This window comes from Rhea americana, unplaced genomic scaffold (genome assembly GCF_003343005.1).
Source record: "Rhea americana isolate MKP2758 unplaced genomic scaffold, rheAme1 scaffold_69, whole genome shotgun sequence".
Lineage (NCBI taxonomy): Eukaryota > Metazoa > Chordata > Aves > Rheiformes > Rheidae > Rhea > Rhea americana.
In genome coordinates, this window is record NW_028186856.1 from 2,986,724 (window position 1) to 3,008,127 (window position 21,404).

Here is a 21,404-nt window from a genome sequence, read left to right on the forward strand (position 1 = left end):
GAGCAGGGTCACTAGRGTATCTGAGCCACGGGCTGTCCATGGCCCATCCCAAGGCTGCCTTGGTCCCTCTGGATAGCTACCTTGAATCTTTGCATGCTGGGCAGCTACAGAGAAYGTAGCTACAGGGCACTATGTGGGAAGAGATAGTGTCTGGGACTGAAGATGTTCAGCTGACGACTGTCTACGGCACAGCGTGTCAAATACACAAACTCTCTTAAAGCTGAAAGGGTAAGGACACTTTCTGAAGAGAGTGTTTTGGCCAAGGGTATAGGCACAGGGGAGAAGAATCATTTCTTCTTGATGCAAGAAAAGAGRGAGGGAGATCGGACAAAAGCGATCTCACTGGAGGAGGAGGAGGATGTTGAGAAGGGTCTCTTGGTGAGAGGATGCTTTTCTCTGCTGCAGGACCTAGTCTGCCAGCTCTGGTCCCTGACTCCCTAGCTCTCTTCAAGTCTTTCTCCTGCCTGTCCAAGTCATGGCAGTCAYTTACACAGGCCTCATTAGCCTTCCCTTCTTCTCACCTTAGCGACTACCTCCTAGAATTTCCTATTGGATTTTTTTTCTTTGTGAAATGAGGTGCATAGTTTCCAGATGGCACTGGAGACAGGARTTACAGCCAAACCCTAGTAGGCCAGAAAGGTCACAAAATGCATARAGGGCTATGGAAGACATAAGCAGAGTAAACATCAAGCCAGAATAGGTGCATTGAGCACTACTGAGGAGTGAGTGGGTGCAACATGCAGGCTCCAGAGCCCATGAAGATGTTCTGGCTCTCTCTCCCTTTGTGTGGTGGTGTGGGGTGGGGAAAGGAAATTGATAGCAGAAGGAGACACAAAAAATCCATTTCTTCATAATCTTCCCATTACATTTGCAATTGCAAAAGACCGTCACTGTYACACACATTTTCCTTGTCTTACTCTAGCCACTCTTGGATACTCTTTGTGCTTATGCCCTTCGTCAGAGAAAGTACAGCAGGAGGATRCAAACATCCTTGGTGGTCGAGATGCTCCAGAGAGAACAGAGTGCTGTGCATATAGACGTTGAAGAAACTTGTCCTCATTATCCTAGTCTTTATAAAAAAACTTAACTGTGCCCTTGCAGCGGCTATGCAGGACACAACCCAGACTTACAGTTTGGAAGGCATTAGGAATGTTTGCGTCTAGTCTGTCATACAGCCTGCTCTCTTGAAGGCAGATAGCTGGCAAAAAGCACATTCTAGTTAAACTGGGTGCTTGCTCCATTTCTGGCTATGTATGGTCTCATGACCTAGTGATGCAAAGGGTATGCAGTATTTCCCATGAGGCAGCCAATATCCAGACGCTGCTAACACTATTGCTGCCCATAGAGAAGGTGTCAGTGTTCCCCCTGAATCCTGTGCTGGACCATATAGGCATCATGCGCCCTTCTGATGAAGCCTGACAGTATGTTCCTAAAAATGCCTCAGTGAGTAAAAGGTAYGGGGCAAATGAGTGGTAGTTCTTGTGGTCTGCAGCTGCCCTGGGACAGGCTTCAGATGGGAATGTAGATTCCATCAGTGGCTCTTATGGAGTTCCAGACCGCATGAAAGGTGAAGGCCAAGAGCAAAGTAGTACCAGTAAAGACTCCCAGAAAGTAATTTTCTATATCTTCTTTCTCAGACAAAAGGATATATAGAAAATCCAAGACAGATGATCTGTGGTGTTGTCCTTGTGTAGTGGCCACACAAAGATATCGCTCCTTCTCATACAGCATATTTGCTTGCCTTGCGACTAACCTCAGGTAGGCAGTAGGTAATACAAATAAGGTATAAAAGTAACAGAAACAGAAGTAAGGCTCACTATGTGGTCAATAGTGACAGGACCAGTGACATGCTACTATTGCCTACACGAGACAGATAAATGATAGCATTCCAGAATGATAGGTTGATAGGTTCAGTTAAGAAAGGAAAGTTTTGTGGGACTGCTTTCATCAGACAGCTTTGAAGCACATGCATGGAAGGGACATTTAGTCTCTGGGCCAGACTAAAGCTATTTTGAAACAAATCCTCTGAACTATAGCATGAATGTACTTAACTGCCTTGTTCTACTGATCCATTCCCTATTGTGTCACGTTACCTGCTCATGTAGACTATGCTTTTGTGTTTCATAGTTGAAAAACTTAGTTACTCTTGTGTTCTGCTGGATTCTAATGACTGTGTCTGTTCTTAAGATCGAAAGTTTTATGTACAGTGTAATGAGGAGTTGAGTGAGTGACCTTCCTCCAAACCAGCAAGTTAAAGTCCAGAGGCATTTGAAGGAGGAAAATCAGCAGGGTAGAAAGTGCTTTCCTTGAATCATTTTTTTCTCATCTTCAGTTCCAGAAGACCAGAACCAAGGATGCATAGCCAAAAAGRATGATGAATGTTATGATATCCACTTTGCAGCATCTCCTAGTTTGGTTGCTGTCTCTAGCAATGGAAATTGTAATGATGTACCTCTTAGCTATGCTGAATGGTCAACAATTATTAACATCAGGATTCAAAACAGATAGCTTGTTGAGCTCTAGGATTTCTAAACCAATAGCAATATAGCAATAGCTATACAAAACATACGATTTTGTCCTTCTCTGCTACTTACACAGCATAGTTAATTTGCACTTGCACAGTYGTTCTGATTTCCTACATGCCGGATTTACTATGCTTGCACAGATGACTGTTACTTGAGCACTTCTTGGAAACACAGCTTAACTGCTCATGTAATACAGCTTACAAAGAGTACGTGCTCACTCCCTGCTCTTGTCCTGCTTCTTGTCTGGTTCTGCACAGCACTCAGGAAAGAAGCTGGCTGCCTGCAGGCCCTTGCTACAACATTCCCAGACATGCGCTGTGCCTGAGACCTCTCGATGCAGCAAGGAACAAGCTGCACGCTGTAAGAATAGCTCCAAAGCCAAGAAAAAGCTTCTTTCAGCTAACATCTTTCATCCATCTGTCAAATGAGAGAATGCGTTCCCATTATGAGCTGGGAGAAGGATCCATAAATACACTGAGCATCCCACAGAAAAACATTCCTTTTTCTTATTTAAGTTCTTAGATAAGTTAGAATAATTATTTTCAAAAACATTTTAGCCTCCTAGGAAACCATGGAAAGTTACCTGTACATAGGCTTTTGGCAACTTAAAAGTGCTCCTTAGATTCCTATGTCGCTTAGGCATGGCCAAAACATTACATCCTGACTGATATTATTTACAGTCACTTAAGTATATCCACCACAGAAAAACTCCTTTATATTCATTTTTTCTCTAGTTCTTGTACTCTTAACTTCAGGGGTTTATTTTAGATATGTCTCTAGCTCCTATACGTGCCTGAACTTTCTCATGGCAATACATATAAAATCTCTCTGCAAACATTTACTAATTTCATTCTGTTCATGCAAAAAATCTTAAACTGCAATATCAAACTTTGCTAAGAAATTCACTCTAAAGCGGAGATCATGCATGAAATATTTCCATTTTAAGAATTAACTTTACAAATGATATTTCTACTGCAGTGTCTTAACCTTATCTAATAATAATAACCCACAAAGTGCCCTCATTAATATTCATGTGAAACTTGAATAACTTAAATTGTATTAGTGTGAGATGAAAATTTGGGCTACTAGCTTTAATCCAACAAAAATAAAGGATATTACAAACATGGGAAATTTAATTGAAAGATTTAAAGTGCATCTATCTGTTAGAACCACACTGATTTACCCTCACATGAAATTTTTTCCTTAAATACAAAATAGTTGAGGGAAAATACAATATTTTGAGGAATCTGGGTCAAATGTACCTTTTCATACTGTTTAAATACTGCATAAGAAAATACAGTGGTTAATTCACCCATATTTGGAAAGATATATGCATTTTTTTCCTATTTAAAATTACTATAAATTCTAGATATCTCCTAAACCTGCCACTGGTGTCTGAAACACAGAAATACCATTACTCTTTAGGAAGCCAGCATTTATGAGTGAGAAAAGGCAGTCTTTCTTTTCAAACACTAAATGCCTGTTGCATTTTCAAACTGCAGTGATGAAGATTGATGAAAATAACAAAACAAGTTTTAAAGAACAATATTTTAAAACATTAACAATAGATTTGTTACTTGATTTTTACCCTTTCAGCCTATTCAGTAATGCCTGAGTTTAAAAAGTATCACAAGACAGGAAACATTGATTGTAAAACTAAAAATAACAGCATCAATAATATTACTAACTACTAAAATATAAGCAATCATCAAGTTTTAAATTAAATCAGGAATAGAAAGGAGATACATTCTCAAAACAAACTAACTAAAAGAGTTCTTACATAATGAGACTCAAATTACGGTTTGAGATCCTAGAATATTCAGAAGGTATGCAGTATTTTGAGGGTATGATAACAGAGCTGAACTTATCAACAARCTAAAAGAGATACAAAAATGTTTCACAGTTCCTTGCAGGAAGTGAAAGGTCTTCTAGATCTTCAGCAAGCTGTTGTGAATAAAGCAAGGGTAGGTTGCATTAGATAAAAGTTGCCATAATCCCAATTTGTGGGCACTRTAACTATTCCAACAGCTGTGTCTTCAAAAGAACTGGATTTAGAATAGGAAATTATGTACTTTTACTATGCAAGCTCTCTTGCGGTGCTGAGTCATTTAAATGAAGAAATGTGATGCACAGCATCAGCTTTGGACTGCCTTTGTTTTGATGTAACATTCTTGCATCAAAGACACATTAGAAACCTGCTCCCAAAGGACTGTTTTTTCTAGCTCAACAGGAAGCCTCTGAAGACTAACTCACTGCTGTTCAGCCTATGCTTCGTGCCCGTCTGTGTTCCTTAATTATCTTTGGTTCAGAAAATGTTGATTCTTCCAGGTAATTGCATAACCAGCTTGTTCTCAATTGGTTTCAAGAGCATCTCTAGATCTTGTTTCTGTCATCCTTTCTCATACTAAGTATTTTTAAAAAAAGAAGACTTCAGCTGGAGGTCTGTGACAGAACCTGGTTTTCAGCATCAGTATATACTCCAAAAGCAGACCTTATTAACAGTCTTTTCACAAGCACCAGTCACTGAATGCAGATATCAATAAAAATACAATACATTTAAAAGCCATATAGTATTTTGAACAGTTCAAACAAGAATAAAAAAACTGATCTCACAGAAAAATATTTAATCAGTTAAGTTTAAGATTAAAGAGTCTCATTTAAATCATAGCATTGCTGAAAAATTCATAGATAAACCTTAAGTATTTATTGTAATTCATCAGATACTACCGCTATATATCCTACTACTTGTACCGTTTATCTCACTTGTCTAATAAGGTATTTGGCATATTGCTGCCCTTAATCATCTTTGGTGTACAGACTTTTCCAGTGTACAGACTCATACTGTGCTATATAAAGACTGACTAGCACAAGCAGATGGAGAAATAGTTTGCTCTGTTCGCTTTCACAAGTGATCTATAAGAACTTATCTAGTAAGCCATGATGCATTAGAACGACTCATTCAGCGAAAAGTCCTCTAACTGTCGTGCCATTCTCCAGCATCATCAAAAACTGCAAAAATTATCCTACATATGCCGCACCCAGACACTACAGCAGTTACACACTTGATATCAGGTTTTATTCCTGCCCTGATACCTTGTGCTAAGTCAGTATCTGCGTCACATGTGGCAGCTTCTGAGCCTTACTGGTGCCTACAGTCTTCCTTCATTCTCTTTACACAGCTTCCCAAAATCAATTACAATAAGTTCTCATGCTTGATCCAGTATCTCTCTTGTTTACCTATTCAGATTTCTGTGTTTTGGAATGCTAGTAGAAGTCTCCACTGATATATTCTGGTATGGAAAATACAAGAATAATTCCTATATATGACTGATTTTATAATCTGCAGTTTAAGCCAGCTAGCAGCAAAAAATTATCATAAAAGTGACTGCAAGGTATTCCATCCACAGCTGAGAAGCAAAATTCATATGCACTGCAGCAAATTGAATGTGGCACCTGCAGGAAGTCCCCAAATCATACATGAAAGGCACATATAAGAAAAATGATGTTTTATCCAAGGCTTTTAAGAATTCTTACATAATTCTTGTTCTAAAGGGCAAAGTACTTCCTAGCTAACTTCTATTTAAAGAGAAGCATCTGGGATTCATTGACAGCCTTCTTTACACATGTGCAATGATAGAATCTATAAACAGATTGAAAAGCCAAAAATAATTACAATAAATTCTAAAAAATCATCATTTCAAATTACAGATTTAACTCTCCTTTGCTTTACTTGTCAATTACATCTATACAAAGTGGGTCCAAGTTAATGACATAACTTTTATGCCAAATTTGCACATGTGGAAAAAAAGCCTACAAAAACAGTAGAGTTTATCTCCACTCATGAAAAGTGTTTTAAATAATAATAATAAAAAAACCTGTAAGTGTTAGTTATCTCAATGGGATATTAACAGAAACTATACCTTTGGGAGAAGCTGGATTGCTTGGAGAATTCTCTGTCTGTGTCCAGAGTTAAGTATTCCTATTTCCAATAGATCTTGATCCTCCATTACATTGCTTCCCTAAAAAAAAAGAAAAAAAAGGTAAAATAAAAATGAAAAATAACAGATGCCTTCAATAGCCTGAAACAAGCCCTTCTGTTGTGTTTGAAAAAAAATCACTTTGCTTAACACACAATATCTGACAAGAATCATAAATTACTGATGATTGCACTGATTTCCACATTGTACAAAATGTGGAAGGCACTTGAACTCATGGACAATTACTTATATTGCTGGCAGCACTGCCAGTGGAGAAGCCGTAGCTCTCACTCAAATCAAATACCAGACATGAAACCTTCTTTCATTTGACTGAGACCAAAGACATGACTATAGAAACATTCGTAAACTTCATTTTTTCCTTCTCTTCCTATCCTCGCTGGCTACACATTATGTTCATTTTTTTTCCGGGCTGGAAGATACATAACACATAATAAGATCAGCTGAGTGGATGAGGATAATATTATTTACTACTTTGTTAGTAAAATGCTAAACAGGCAAAGAGGTCAAGTGGTATCAACAAACCACATACAGCCCGCATTCCCCTTAATTTAACTGTACAAGTGCTGCCTGTCCTAACTTTATCCTATCATTGCTCTTATCTCCCTGCTTGCGGGTAGGTCAAAGAATTCCTAATATACAATCAGCAGAAAAAGGCCATCAGTTCAAACTGTCAGTCCACAAAAGAAGCCTCCACAATTCAAGCCTCTATTCTTAGGAGCTGGTAGCAGCAGGAGAGGACCTACAGCCACACAAATAAGAGGATAATATGAATCACAAGGGACGATCTGATATTCATACAAAGTGTGGACAATACAGGGAGAAGTTCAAGGAGTGTGACACCACTAGTAAGTTCATCATTTGAAGGTTAAGGTACTTCATTACCTAGCAGTGACTATTGGGAATYACAGGAGGTAGATCAGTAAGTGAATTCACTCACCAAGTGAATTGCAAGAGATCAGATTAAGATGGTTCAAACTAGGCTGGCAACCTTATATCACTTTTTGGACCACCTCATTTCAGACAAAAGCTCAGCTTACTTTTAAAAGCATCTAACCACTATAGGTATGAAGAAAACCTGCAAAAAACAAATTAGCTCTCTGAACTCTTCCTTTGKAGACTGATGACACTAATTTGCTAAAAGCAAGATTTTTATTATTTGTATTCATCACTATGTAATASGCTTTATGTGAACAAATCCACAAAAAACTTCATCCGCATTTCCATTTAGCTTGCTGCATCTGAATCAGTAGAGCTCTTCAGCAGCAGAGAAATCACAAGGAGATACGTGCGTAACAGAATGTGCTTAAATGTTTTGTTGATTCTGAGCCTAATAATGGATATGAATTCTTTCTGAATATAAAATTTCTCAGTCCCACAGCAATATGGTTTTCCTTCAGAAGGCATACTGAAATAAGCAATACTTCATCCTGTTCAGCTGCTAAATCTTCACTCTTTTCAGATGGCCTGATTAGTTTACAGATGTACTCTTGAGGACTCTTAAGTACTACTCTGCAGTGTATCCTGCAAAATCTAAGGGAGGTCTTTCTGAGGCAATCATGGAAACTTTACAAAGCTATTACATTTAAAATTATATTTCACAGTAAGTGCTATGATTTAAGACTGCAAGTCTACAAATCATCTCCTGAAGGAATTTGTGCGCAGCATTCAGAATAGGGGCAGGCAGAGCCTTGCTCTAAAGGGAGAAGCTGTGCAGCCACATAGTCATAGAGGATCACACGGTGTAAGAGTGCATGTAGCACAGGCTGTACAAACAGTGACAGGGGTGAGACAGTGTTAATGCCTCCTTCATCACCTTGACAAGCACCTACAAAGTATCGTTTCCCCATTTCTTTCTTCCTCTAYTAAACAAACCTACAAGAATTTGTAAACTTCAGGGAAGACCTGAGGAAAAAAACCTGCATTTTGGGCTGAATTCTTCAGCTGCAAGAAATAGCTACCATAAATGGATTTAGATAAACCGAGCCATTTCAATAAATGCATTTATTGTTTGTTTGCAGCTATTGCTTTCACTTCATTTGGCTGATTTTACAGGTTTTATCCTTGATCTCTCCATGTTGTTTATGAACAGTCATAATCATCACTGAGCTAATATGGGTGTCAGTAACCTTGGCATCCACCTTCGAATGTTGTAATGTTTAAAGCCCAGTTCAACAAACAATTAGGCATGGGAAACATCCCATCTTTYTTCAAAGAACTGCTGCTTTTGAGGCAGCATCTTTTGCTAATTCTTTGCTATTGCTTTTTTCCATAGATATTAGCTCATAATTTTGTTTCTTTGAAGCTGGTATTACATTTTTTAAAGTATGTCAAGGCTACAAAAATGAAACAATACTCAGGAAAGTCTAGAATTCAGGTTGCTTTCTTGTCTGAAAAGGCAAGAACCTGGTCAAAGCTCAGGCTTTGTAGCTTTTCCTGCGTGTCACCATCAACGTCAACAGTAGCAGCACTCATCCCTCCTGCAAAGTAGACCTTACTTTATCCTGCCATGGTACTATATCAGCTCTTCATCTTTCCATGAGAGCAAACCTGGGAGCCTCAGCTACTCAGTGTAACCCTCTATYGCTTAACCTAGTGGAGTAGACTGATAGCAGCAGAAAGCAGCTGTCCGTTTTACGTACAAGTCTATCTACAGGGTGATGGAAACTATCCCTCTTGTTCCTTTCTCCCTGCTTTCTGCTCCTGTTCTCTGCCAATGCCAGTTCCGAAGTCTCATTTTCACCTGATTCCCCCTCCCACTTCTCCTCCAATCTAGCTCCACTGCCTCCTACGTTGAGAGTGAGGAAAGCCTTATTTCCTTCTTTTCTGCAATGGCAGATCAGAGACAAGAGGAGAAATTGTTTCCTTGCTTTCATCTCCTGTGCACACATTTATTATAAACTAGGTCAGATTTAACCTCAGTTAACTTTACAGAGATGACATAGTAAATGTAATTAAAATGAATATGAATACAAGAATGTTTTTTTTCTCATAAATTCCATCTTGAAAGTAGCTGAGTTATATTAGTGGAAATATTCACCAAAAAGAAATTATTCTGGTAGACACCTGGAGAATTCCAGTCCAAAAGTTTAACTTTGATATGCTCATATACAACAGAAAACAGAATCATATWACAGAAAATATGGAGTAACAATCTCTACAGGGATTATTATGCCATTATATAACAAAAACATAAGCGGCTTTATGATATTACAGCTTTCTTAAGTACATAGAAAAATAGTTTGAAGAAAAACTTCTCAAAATTAAAGCAATAAAAGTATACCAAAACTACTTACACTAGGACAGATTCAGTCCTCATTTAATTTAGTTCACTCTGCTGAAATTCCACTCATGTTGAAGTTTAAGGGATAGTCTTACATATGAGTTAGAAAGATTCTGGTTGTGAAGCACARTCTAGGAAAGAATATAGCTGACTCTCCCTTGACTTTGTGGTCCTGCATACTTCTCTATAGTATCATACTTTTTTTCCCATAAATACATACAGGAAACTTATTTTCTGAATAAGAAGGTAACAGTTTCACAGAGAAGTTGAACTCAAGAATAGTAGAAAAATGACTCTGAAAGTGGGAGAACAAGGGCCATCTGAAAAAACAGAATTTTTTCCAAAGACATTCTATTATACCATGAGACAGGAGATCTTATTGGCATTAACTTGGGATGTTCCACATAAAATCACCTCTTGCACTCTCCACCTAAAGTTAACATAGCCTCTCAGAAAAAAGTACTACGTTAAATCTTTATACCARATTCCAAATATATCTATATAGGTACTTATACTTTTATACATAATAAAGAATCTTTATAAAACAATCTTAAATATGTCAGATGTACAGCAACAGAAGCACTGCCTTTATTAGAAATAGATTCATTTGAATCCATTAAACAGGTCAAAAGAACTTCTAACATCCAGTCAAAGCAAAAGATTCATAACCTTGTAGACAACTTCATTTAATATAAACATGGAACAACTTTCAAGATTCTTTAAAAAAGAGACCAACATCCATTCTATATCCTATTGAAACAAATGTGCTTTGAAGATTTGTCCCTTAAGAAAAAATATAGTGATYAGCAGAACATATTAGGATGGCAGGCATGAGTACATGTTTTTCATCCTCCCCCCTCCTTTTGCACCTACGTCTTTAATCTTCCTTCATATATTCTCTCTGCTGGAGACCTATGGTGAAAAATTCCTATGTCTGGTTCAATCATCTGAGTAAAATAAAAATAGTAGACAAACGTTCAAAACAGCTGCTAGATATACCACTAGACTCATCTGAACACTGAACGATCACAGCTGGAAGAGAGGGGATGTGGGCAACAAACTAGCTGCATAAGCTTTTTGGGCTTACTCTTGCTCTTCACCTTGACTCACAGACTTAAAATTTGATAACGGTTGGAGAGAGGTTTCTTAGGTATTCATTGTAATAAAAGCTCTAGAAAAAAACCCGCAGTGAGGGGATAAATGCATATGAATCATTTTGTGAAAAGTGTGTAAAAACTGATTGAAAAATAAGAGGAAGAATGCATTTGAGGGTTTTTTTCAGCATTACGAAAGAAAAGATCATTTCATAAGAAATACAAGATTTGAGTGAGTTCTGGCTGTAGACTAACCATACCAACAAGATCAGCTCTTTTTTCTATGCTCATCTAAGTCAGCTGCAGGAGAAAAAGGAGTGAATCTGGTACTTCAAGCTGTATAGGATTTRTAAGAGCTTCTTCCCACCAGGGTGATTTCACTTGTTGTGCAGGCATTATTGAGACCAAGTTCAGTGGCAACAACCTCCAACAACTTTGCTATGCTTTTGGTGTATCAGAAAGTTGTTTGCCCAAGATTGTGGCTGGTGTGGGTCAGGGGAGGATAGCTTCTGAGCTGAATATAGCGTTGACAGGGTACAGTGGTGGATGCATCACTGGCGGATGCTTGAGGAGCTCTATACTCCTTTGCTGTCTCCCAGCCTCCCACGTAGTGGTTTGCTGCACCATCACCACAATGGACTATGAAAAGTGAGAACAGCCGGGATCTAGTACATAATACTGGCCTGGATCATGGTGAAGGTACTGCAGAAAAGGCCTARTGAGTGTTTGAACCACCTTGCAAATGTACAGCAAATATTTCTGACTGCCTGTGACTTGACATTGTAGGAGCAAATGGGGGGAYCTGAATGGCTCAACAGGCCCCTTATTCAGGTTTCCAAGGCAGCTGAAAATGAGACTTAGTGTAGACGATAAAAAGGAGACTATMTAAGGCCCTTTCACCCCAAACACACCTAACAGAGAAGGAACGTGCAAAAGGAGCAGGTCGGACATCAATGAGAACAGGGCCTGTTATGCTGCGTATAATCCAAAGCTCATATAAAACAGCCTCCTCCTCATTCCATATTGCTTTACTTCTCACCCACCTAATCCCACTGTATTTCCACGCTTAAAATAGTTGAGGTAGGTCTGTGTTCTAAACTTTCCTCTGGCTAGGAACGACTTAAAAACACCTCACAAATAGCTAGAACATTTGTTTTTCATTGTCGGAATCATATGCCACAAAGCCGATGATTTTTCATCACAACATAGCTTTTCCGCAAGGTAAATCAGATTATTCCTTAGAGAGTTGCAAGAAATGAGTAGAGAAATGCAGTTTTCAATAATGAAAATTGCTTCTTATTAGTGCAAAAATTTCAGGCAATGTGTCACACATTTAATTTCCAAATGACAACTGGCAAATAACCAGAATTTAGCAAGCTCCAGTGTAAGTGAAAAGGTTGCCTCTCACTAGTATTGCCACTATTGACATGAAAACAAGATCTGTAAGAATGATAATTGAGTGAAATGTTAACTTGCACGTTAAGGTTAAAAAGATGTATCAGATTCCTGGAGGTTCTGCAGAAATTGTTACTTCACCTACAAACCTGACAAGAAAAAGCMCCTGCAGAACTATAAAATTTTGCCTTGGAGAAAAGACATTCATTGTCTATAAAACGCTAGGAGGAATGGACTGAGCACGTTGCAAAATAATCATTTGATAATCCTCTAAACTTATTTTGCCTTTGAACTATCAGTACAAATATTCATTCTCAATCTTCAGTTTACTATATTTTTTGTCTTTACATTTACAATGTGCTTGGCAATTAAAAAACCCACAGAAACACTAARCAGCAGACTTGAAGAAAATTTTCCATGCTACTGTCACTTCTTATTAAAATAATAATAAATTACTGTTGCACTATTAACTAAAAAAAATAGCCATTTCACTCATAGATAAGAATAGTGGAAAGCAACTCAAAGCAGCTAAGATATACAACTACTCAGGGAATCTGACACCTAATTTGAAATGTTACAGTAAGAGAGAAGATGACATAAGTGGGGTCAGTTTAAAAGGAAAATTTGAAGAGTCCCAACAGATCCTGAGTCCCATTCCACCCATGTTTTAAAGATCTTTCTCCCGTTCCCATTCAGCTCTTCTAGCAGTGACCCTGAAGTAACCAGTGCCATCAAAAGCCTGGATATTCTGATGAACATACAGTCACGGACTTTTCACACAACACTAATAGTTAATTAAAGTATAGTGATAATTAAACAATACTGAAAGCTGGGACAAGGATTCTTGCAGGAAGACTTTCTGCTGTTWTTATGCACTCTTTCTTGTGCCACTGATTCAATACAAGCAACACTAGTGTCACATGCAAACTAGCTGCACAGATAAGGTGGCAATTGAAAAAAATACTTCTGAAGTCACAGCTGGCCCACTTAATTACTTACATTGCTGACYCAACTCTGCCTATTTAGTCATAACAATTCAATAAAATAATTATTAATACTTACCTAAATTACATCTTCAAGTCTTGAATGTATATTGTGAAGATAATTTCACTTCATTTAAGCAATGAAAATTCTGAAGACTCTATAGATTACTTGAGATAAATACTAGTTGGCTTAGATGCTAAATTTCTCAAAGGACCCATTTTAAAATCAATACTGCTACAAGCTAATTAACAGACCTGAATTTGCAGCAAACCATTCCTTTCTCCAGTGTGTCAGTTTGAGGGAGTGAGGGAAGGGGCAAACACTGTATTTTTCAGACATAACAAAAATGCTGTAAATCTGCATTGCCTGTAATATGGAATTCTATTTAACTATAGAGTTATCTATTTAACTATAGAGGTAATACCAGTGTTTCTGTAATAAATGTAAAATCTCTGTTCAGCTCCCAGAAAGTCTCACAGAGTAAATGTGCATATTTCAACCCAAATTTCTGTCTGTCAAGAATTTCCTTCCCCCCATTTTTATCAAYTCTAGTCACGTTGTCTAAAATGTGATCCAAGCAAATCAGCCTGGAGAGGACAAAATGCAAGGTCAAAGGCTTAAACTGTAAAATTCTGGACAGGATGCACATCTTAAAAAGAGTTAATTCACATTTGAGTTCTGTGAAATAGCAACAAGGAAAACATATGATCAAGAAGATGCTTAAGCCTTAACACATTTATCCCCTGAGGTCAAGACTGTGGTGTTGGAAGCCCTTGTTCAGCTCCTGCCTACARTTAAACTCCATTTACACCTGCATTTTTTACGTTTGTGTAAAAACAGATTGAGCAGCTTGGAAACTATGTCAAACCTTGCCTTAGATTGAATCTAGAAACTAGGGCCTCCTCCACTTTGGTACCATGAGYGCTTGATCTGGGAGGAATTCGCAGAGCCTGCCTAAGGGCAGAACCACAGGAGCAGGGTGCGAATTGACAGCTGCTCTTTTTCTTTTTTCTTTTTCTTTTCTTTTCTTTTTTTTTCTTTTTTTTTTTAATGTGGCTAAAGGAGGTGGATCTGTTTTATCTTTCTTCTTCATATCAGAGCCCAGTCATCAGAGGATTCCCTCAGAAGGTGGGAGACCAGATTCATATGTCTTTCTTAAACTCAAATCTTTGATTTCCTAAAAAGAGAACAAGTTATGCAAGAATTGATAGGGAAGGGCATTCTGGAATTAAGGAGGAATCCTTTCCCAGTCTCACTGAAACTGAATTACTATGCAGTTAAGTTAAAAGCTAGAGAAGCTGGAAAGGAGCATTAGCTAGAAATGAATATTATCCTTTAGTCTAATGACAGCTGGGTGTGTTAAGTCAGCCTTCTAGTGCTGTTGATAAAAGTCTCCTGTTTATATCTAGTGACTGCCACATATAAAAAGTAGACAGAAAGCTTAAAATTCAGGTCTATTGCCCTAAAATGAGTATCYTAACTCCTAAGCTACAGGGTCATGCTTCTAGTGCATATTTGGAAAGAAAATAGTGAGCCAATTGTCAACATCCAAAGGGACAACTTTGATATTGAGCTCCAGGGAGCAATATGGCAAATCCAGCCTCCAAACGGTGTCTAATGCAGGGTTGCAGAGAGACACAAAACTTCAAGGTATAACTTCTACTTTGGAATATCTTACTGGCTTCCCCTGCCTAGCATTGGAAACACCCTTTTTAGGGTCTTTACCTTGCTACTGCTTTCTGCRGTCTTTTGTGTCCAATTTAAATGCAGGGATCCCAGTTCCAGAGTMAGGAACTTAAAAGTCAAGAATGGCAATGCTCACCCAATAGCTGCACTTAATTACTCTTTTAATATCGTCTTAGATGCCTGACTTGGCTGTTYGGATCCTACTCCATGCACTGCAAAATGAAGCGACTGCCTAACTTTCAGATGTCCAAATCCTTTCCTGGATCTAGTAACCGGAGGCTATTAGGTTAACTGAACATGCTATTTTTTTTAGTATTATTACTATTAAATATAATAAAAATATGGTGCAGCTTCCAAAAATGAAAAAATGAAATGTTTTCTTTGTATCACTTTATGTTGAGACCCATTTTAATGCATTCTTACAGATTTTGTTTGCTAAGGCAGACAGAATGCATATTGRGATTGAATACAGTACTGTCTCCTATTGTACACAAAAGAGATTTCTGTTACATGTGATTTTTGTCATACAAACTGTTGTGATTTATTYTCATGGTATGTGCAAAGATACCACAGTCCAAGTCCCTGAAGCCTGTGAGATAAACTGAGATGGTCTCCATTTTCTTCATACTCCTTCTAAAAATACAAGAACATTTGATTAAGGGTTGACAATTTTCTTTTCTTCCTTGACTTGTTCTTGTAATTCATTTCGCATGGGAAGTGGGCTGTGTTTTGCTTTTTCTTTCCAATTCGGCAGCTGGGTGGCTCACTTTGCTGGCCCACTCTTGTTACCATAGCGACGAGAAGATCGCTGTAATCTGATCCCATGTGCTTGATGTCACTACATGGTGCTATTGTTCTCGGATAACAATTTGCCAACACGCGTTTCCATATCGTGATAAAGGAAGGTTAATTGTCGCTCGGCTGGACGGCCGCCTCCCGTGTCCTGCACAGCCCCGTGTTAGGAGTCACGGCACGGGCAGAGGACTCGAGAGCGATTGCTTTGCACCGGGAAGCGCACCTTCAGCACTGACCAGCCGCTGTGCCTCAAAAAAAGGCTGGAAAAGCAAGGTTTTGGTTCTCAGGAATCATGAGTGTGGCCATAYTGGGTGAGATCAAAGGTCTTGCTTACTCATGGGTTAGGCGTCTGTGTTCGTGGCCAATGCTGAACACTCAGAATAGCAAAATGTATAAATAATTAGTCTTAGATAATTTTTCTACTCTTATCAATGGCATAATTTAAAGTTAAGCATATGGGTATTTAGCCAGACTACATATACTGCATGCAGACCTGATCTTGTTAAGTACAAATCCACCATAGATTTGGACTGATACACAAGGCTCAGTTGCTCTCCACATTTGCTGGAAGCAGCTTTTCCATCTCATTTCTGTGTTGCAGGAAATCATCCTCACACTGCWAAACTTATTTCTTGTGTGTTGCAGAGGTGGCAGGAACCCTGGCCAGCCTTCTTCCAAATTAACTTTGGGATGATATATTCTGCAAGCATCAAAATAAGAGTAATTTCTACAGAAAATCTATTGTGATACTAAGCCCAGACTTGTCAAGTGCATGGAAGAAAGGACATTTTTTTCCTCTCCAGGAAGGGGAGAGGCCCTGTACTCATCCCTAAAATACTTGAGCAAGGCAAAACTGATCCAAGAAACAGGAGAAAACTGCTCCGCTTACACCAAGTCTGTAGAAAGTTTCAGATTTGGAAAATAGCTGCTTAGCCAGTGATAAGTAAGCAGTGCATTCTGCAGTGATCTATTGATTACTGCATTTCTTATTATTTCTTTGTTAATCYATGACAATACATGTCGTGTTATGTTAAACAACAGCATTTCAAGCAGTATCACCTAGTTATGTCACCAATAACATGTTAACTTTCACCTAGAACGTATGACAAACTATGCAGCTATTGTCTGGATCCAACATAATATATTAATTATTACAGTCATCAAAAGAGTTTGCTTGCAATCTTTAAACATCTTACCATATAACAATAACATTTATAATTCTGAAATGTAAAAAAAAGAAAGAAACAAACAGACAAAGACGAAATTAGATTTCTGGTTGTGTGAGCACCCAGGAGTGTAAATTCTCCCTTTTCTATTTGCTTCCTCTTTTCACACCTACTTTTTCTCCCGGCATTACTTATTCCTAATGTGTATATTATTTTCAGATATACATCAATTACTATATCCTTTCTTTCTGTTCGCTTTGCTCCCTTTATTTAAACATTTTCTACTCCTTTACAAATATTCTACTACTGTTTATCAGAGATATAACACAAAAGCAGTAATTCCTGCAGCTACTCATAGTTCTGTATCTTCTACCCATAGCTGAGTAGTTGGAAATTACAAATGTTTAAGAAATTAGTCACTGAATATGACATTTTTATACTAGTCCATATTTATGTATATAATGACAAACATAATATTTTATACCCAGCAAATACAAGAAAAAAATTGTCCAACTCAAGAAGTGAGTTCTCAGTAACCAAACTATGCATTCCATTAACCTATCTCCATTAATCTATCTCCAGTCTATTAGCTGTGAAGCTGAGTTACATATACTTGGTCTTATACACACAGTACTGGCCCTTTGACAGGTCCCTTTGAACCCTTCCTCTTGCCAAGCAAATAGTGTTTGGTTTTAAGATTTTTTATAGAAAGGGAAGCTTATGCTTTTATCTATTTATGACCCACAGACTTGATCTATTTTCCTAAAAATCTGAGTAAATATGCTCAAAATTAATGAGGGGACAGCCTCACACATTCTCCGGGTATTATTACCTAAGTGCAGGCTGATGCAGTCCCAAAATATTATAGAAGGCTTCTACAGCATTGCTACACAGCTAATTTTTCCAAGTATGCATGTTGCGACATCACTGACCATTAAAATCAGGTAATCTGAGATTCTGATACTTCATTTCCTTCAGTCGTAGGGCAACCTTCATGCAAGGACAATCTATCTGGCATCCTCTTTCATAATGCTACTGTAATGAGCTTTTCTATCAGCCCATTTCCTACAAAAGGATACTACTTYTGACAATTAACCTTTAGGAACTTTCTATATAAATTCATTGATTTTTTTAGTGACATCTTGCAGATATCTTTGGGAGCAAGTTTCTTATAATTTAACTTTTCTTTGCAATAAAGAAGTGTTCCTAACAGTTGTGACAAACACTTTTGAAACTCACTGGCCTTTTCTGCCTCTAATATCAGGTTCAAAAGGGATCAGTGCTACCAAATGATTAGATAATAAATGTATGTGCTCTATATCTAGCAGCACAAAATTATGGAAGACAATGTAACTTCACTTGATGTAATTTCTATATTTCAGTACACTTTCTTAAAAGAGAAGGTTACTACAATGAATAAAAGAGACCAAAAAAGAACCACTCATCCCCATACACGTTAAAGGAATGTTGCAAAGTCACAGAAAGAAGATTGTTCAACACTGACTTACCCCCACCTCCAACACAGGACACGTATGTATCCTGTTACACATACAGTGTAATTGTGCTTCCAAATAATCCATGAATTCAATCCAGGGGAATGGATAGTACTTACGAAATAAGATAACTGACATTTCTTTTTTTAGCTTTTATCATTCTCTGTGTGGGTCCATGTCTTATATATAGTCTACCACTGAAAGCATGACTCATTTTCTTGTCGCATAGTTTTTTACTTTCATTGAAATAATACTTGGACAGCTCTGAAGAAGTAATTAAAATATTTTATAAGACTCCTGCAAGGCAAGGTGATATTATTATACCCACTAAGCAGATAAAGATCTAAAGCAAGGACTGATTAAGGCCAGAATTTGAAAAAAAATCTATTACCTCTCAATGCCTACATGTAGCAATTATTTTCTTTCAATGTAGTGAGTACCAGGCACCTATCTTCACAGAATGTTACCTATTCTAAGAATTATGGTCAAATTCAATTTTAGTGGTGAGCACTCACACTTCAGCAAATCTGGTCTTACTGCTTCTTCCCTTRGATATGGATATCAAAGAGTTTTCAACACCACAAGAAAAGTTGTCAAGAAAAGTTGCCCCAATTTATACCTAACTGCCCAGGTAAACAAGAAGCCTGAGAAACTTTGGAAAATGAAAATATCTGAATAATATGATACTACRAAGTGCACTGGACAACATGTCCAGCTTTGCACAAAGTGATAAAAATGTCTCTGTGACGACAATCCAGTTGAATGCTCCTCTGCCTGTCTGCATATGTAAAAGCTTTCAAAGATTTGTCAGTCAAACCTTCCGTTCAGGACTTCCTCGAATGTGTTAAGTCAGTAAACAGACTCAAATGTGAAGAAATCTTCCTTTCCATTTCCCTTTTCCTTTCTTCCTCCCTCCCTCCCTTCCTTCGTTCCTTTTTCCTTCCTCCTTCCCTTCCTTTTYTGTGTTGCTGTCTTCCCAAAACCTGCACTGAAAAACAGGAGACCAGCTTTCAGCTTGAAGAACAGGAGGCAAAGATTTGGAGAGAGAAGAGAGAGACAGTTATTTCCACTGAGACAGGCAATGTAAGAAGAGTCTGGGCTGCAGGGATACTATGCCAGGGAGAGAGAGCTCAGAAACAGAGGTGCCTTTTGGTGGAAGGGGCCAGAGGTARAGACTTTCTGAAATAAAGAGGAAGAAAGACTGATACCCAGGTAGCTGCACGAGCTGGAGGGAAAGGGAAATGCTAGGAACCGGTTCTGCCATGAGTTTGGCTTGCAGAAGCAATGAAGAGCATGACTTAAAGGTTAAAGTAATTTAAAATAAAATATAACTAGCTCATACATGGAAAACATTCCTGATTCATCTTGTTTGGGGCCTAGAAACATTAATAAGTATTAAATACTTGTTTTGTTTTCATGCAATATTTTTAACTTGAGTCCCATCATTTTCACTGAATTTATTCAGAACTTAATTTAACTAACTAAATGAGATTCCTCAGGTGATATGACTCAAGTGACTGACTCAGGCTCCACACTGAGAAATTGTGCTTTCCAACTACAGTTACTTAGAAACCTGTACTTTCCAAGGCCACTGAGTTAATTGGCAACAAATAGCTCTTAATATACACATATTTTTATCCCAGGATTCTCAGTTGATTTCATATGTGGGCACAGCAATATGAGCTGGATAATTAAGGGAACAGAGAAATAGCTTCCCCAAAGTCATACTCCAAATCAAAGACTGATCCCAGAATAGACCCTTAGACATATTCCTACACATTCTCCAAAGACCATTCTACCACATCTACCAGGAAGAGTTTCCCTTATTCTTCTCACAAATTGCCATTTCTTATTATTCATGAATAAAAGAAATTAGTACGCATGTTAAACAAAAACATATATGAAGCAAGGTGCTATTATATATGTAGTTAAGAGACAGAGAGAAATCATACCATATAAACATGAACAATAAAATTTACTGACAAAAATTTTCTGCAGGGGATCAAAGATCTGTTTTGTATTTGGGTTATTTGGCATAACTGTCTACTCTTGCTGCATAAAGTTATTATTCTTGGCAGAAAGTGAAGGTCTGCTATATCTAAAGGCAATAAAACAAGTAGTTAAAAAATTAGAACAACAAGAAATAAAAAGTTCATGGGCAGAATAAATATATTTCCAAATTCCAAGAGAGTTGGAAAATGAAATGAAATAACTTGTATTGTCAATTTATAATTCCTTTCTGGCAACAAGAGGGATGTCTAGGGAGTTCAGACAAGCTAACAGAACTATAATATTCATATTATATTTAAAAATGGATCAAGGCTAAAAACCAACTTACTRTTGTGCAATCTTTTATCTAAATGTGGCGTAGCAGTAAAGAACTATTATTTCCTTAGAAAAGCCATCTTAACTTAAAGAAGTGAGCTTTCTATGTGACTAAAAGGGAAGCTGTTTGGAGAAGCATTGAAAAAGCTATTAAATAGTGTGGTTATTGAAGACCAGAAACAATCCTTCACTTAAGAGACTGTAAAAGCTTTAACCTGCTGCTCAGGTATTCTTTAACTTGATCCATAAGATTTCAGTGACTTAGATGCAGACTTTTTCTTCTCTTTTCTTAATTGTAATGGGGAATTATGCACAGAAGGCCATTTTTAACCAATTCATGACTGTTAACTAGGGATTCAGAGAAAATATTGCTTGGGATTTACACCAGAAAGGTTATTTATTTGATAGGCATTTATCCAGCATATTTGTACTCATGCTATTTCAAAACTTGCCTTTAGTCTTTGAATCATAAAATGTTCACAAGATTATTATGCAGCCAGAGACTTTTCAAACAACTATAAAGCAGGTATGATGCATCTAGCAAATTTAGCCCATTTGTGTTGGCATCAATAATGTTACATCACTCTGTTTCTAGTAATTCAATAAAATGCTGCATAAAATAATACTCATAAAAGCCTGAAACATGAGATTTCAAATAAGTAA

The 21,404-nt window shown here is 37.6% G+C and overlaps 1 protein-coding gene across 1 annotated transcript in view; it reads right to left on the reverse strand.

Moving 5' to 3' along the window:
* Positions 1-21,404, reverse strand: part of ANKS1B (ankyrin repeat and sterile alpha motif domain containing 1B) — a 434,320-nt gene that overhangs the window by 168,882 nt on the left and 244,034 nt on the right. Inside the window, exon 16 of the mRNA XM_085321288.1 lies at positions 6,446-6,544. Within this exon, the coding sequence (XP_085177414.1) occupies positions 6,446-6,544 (99 nt within the window). The remainder of the gene's footprint in view (positions 1-6,445; positions 6,545-21,404) is intronic.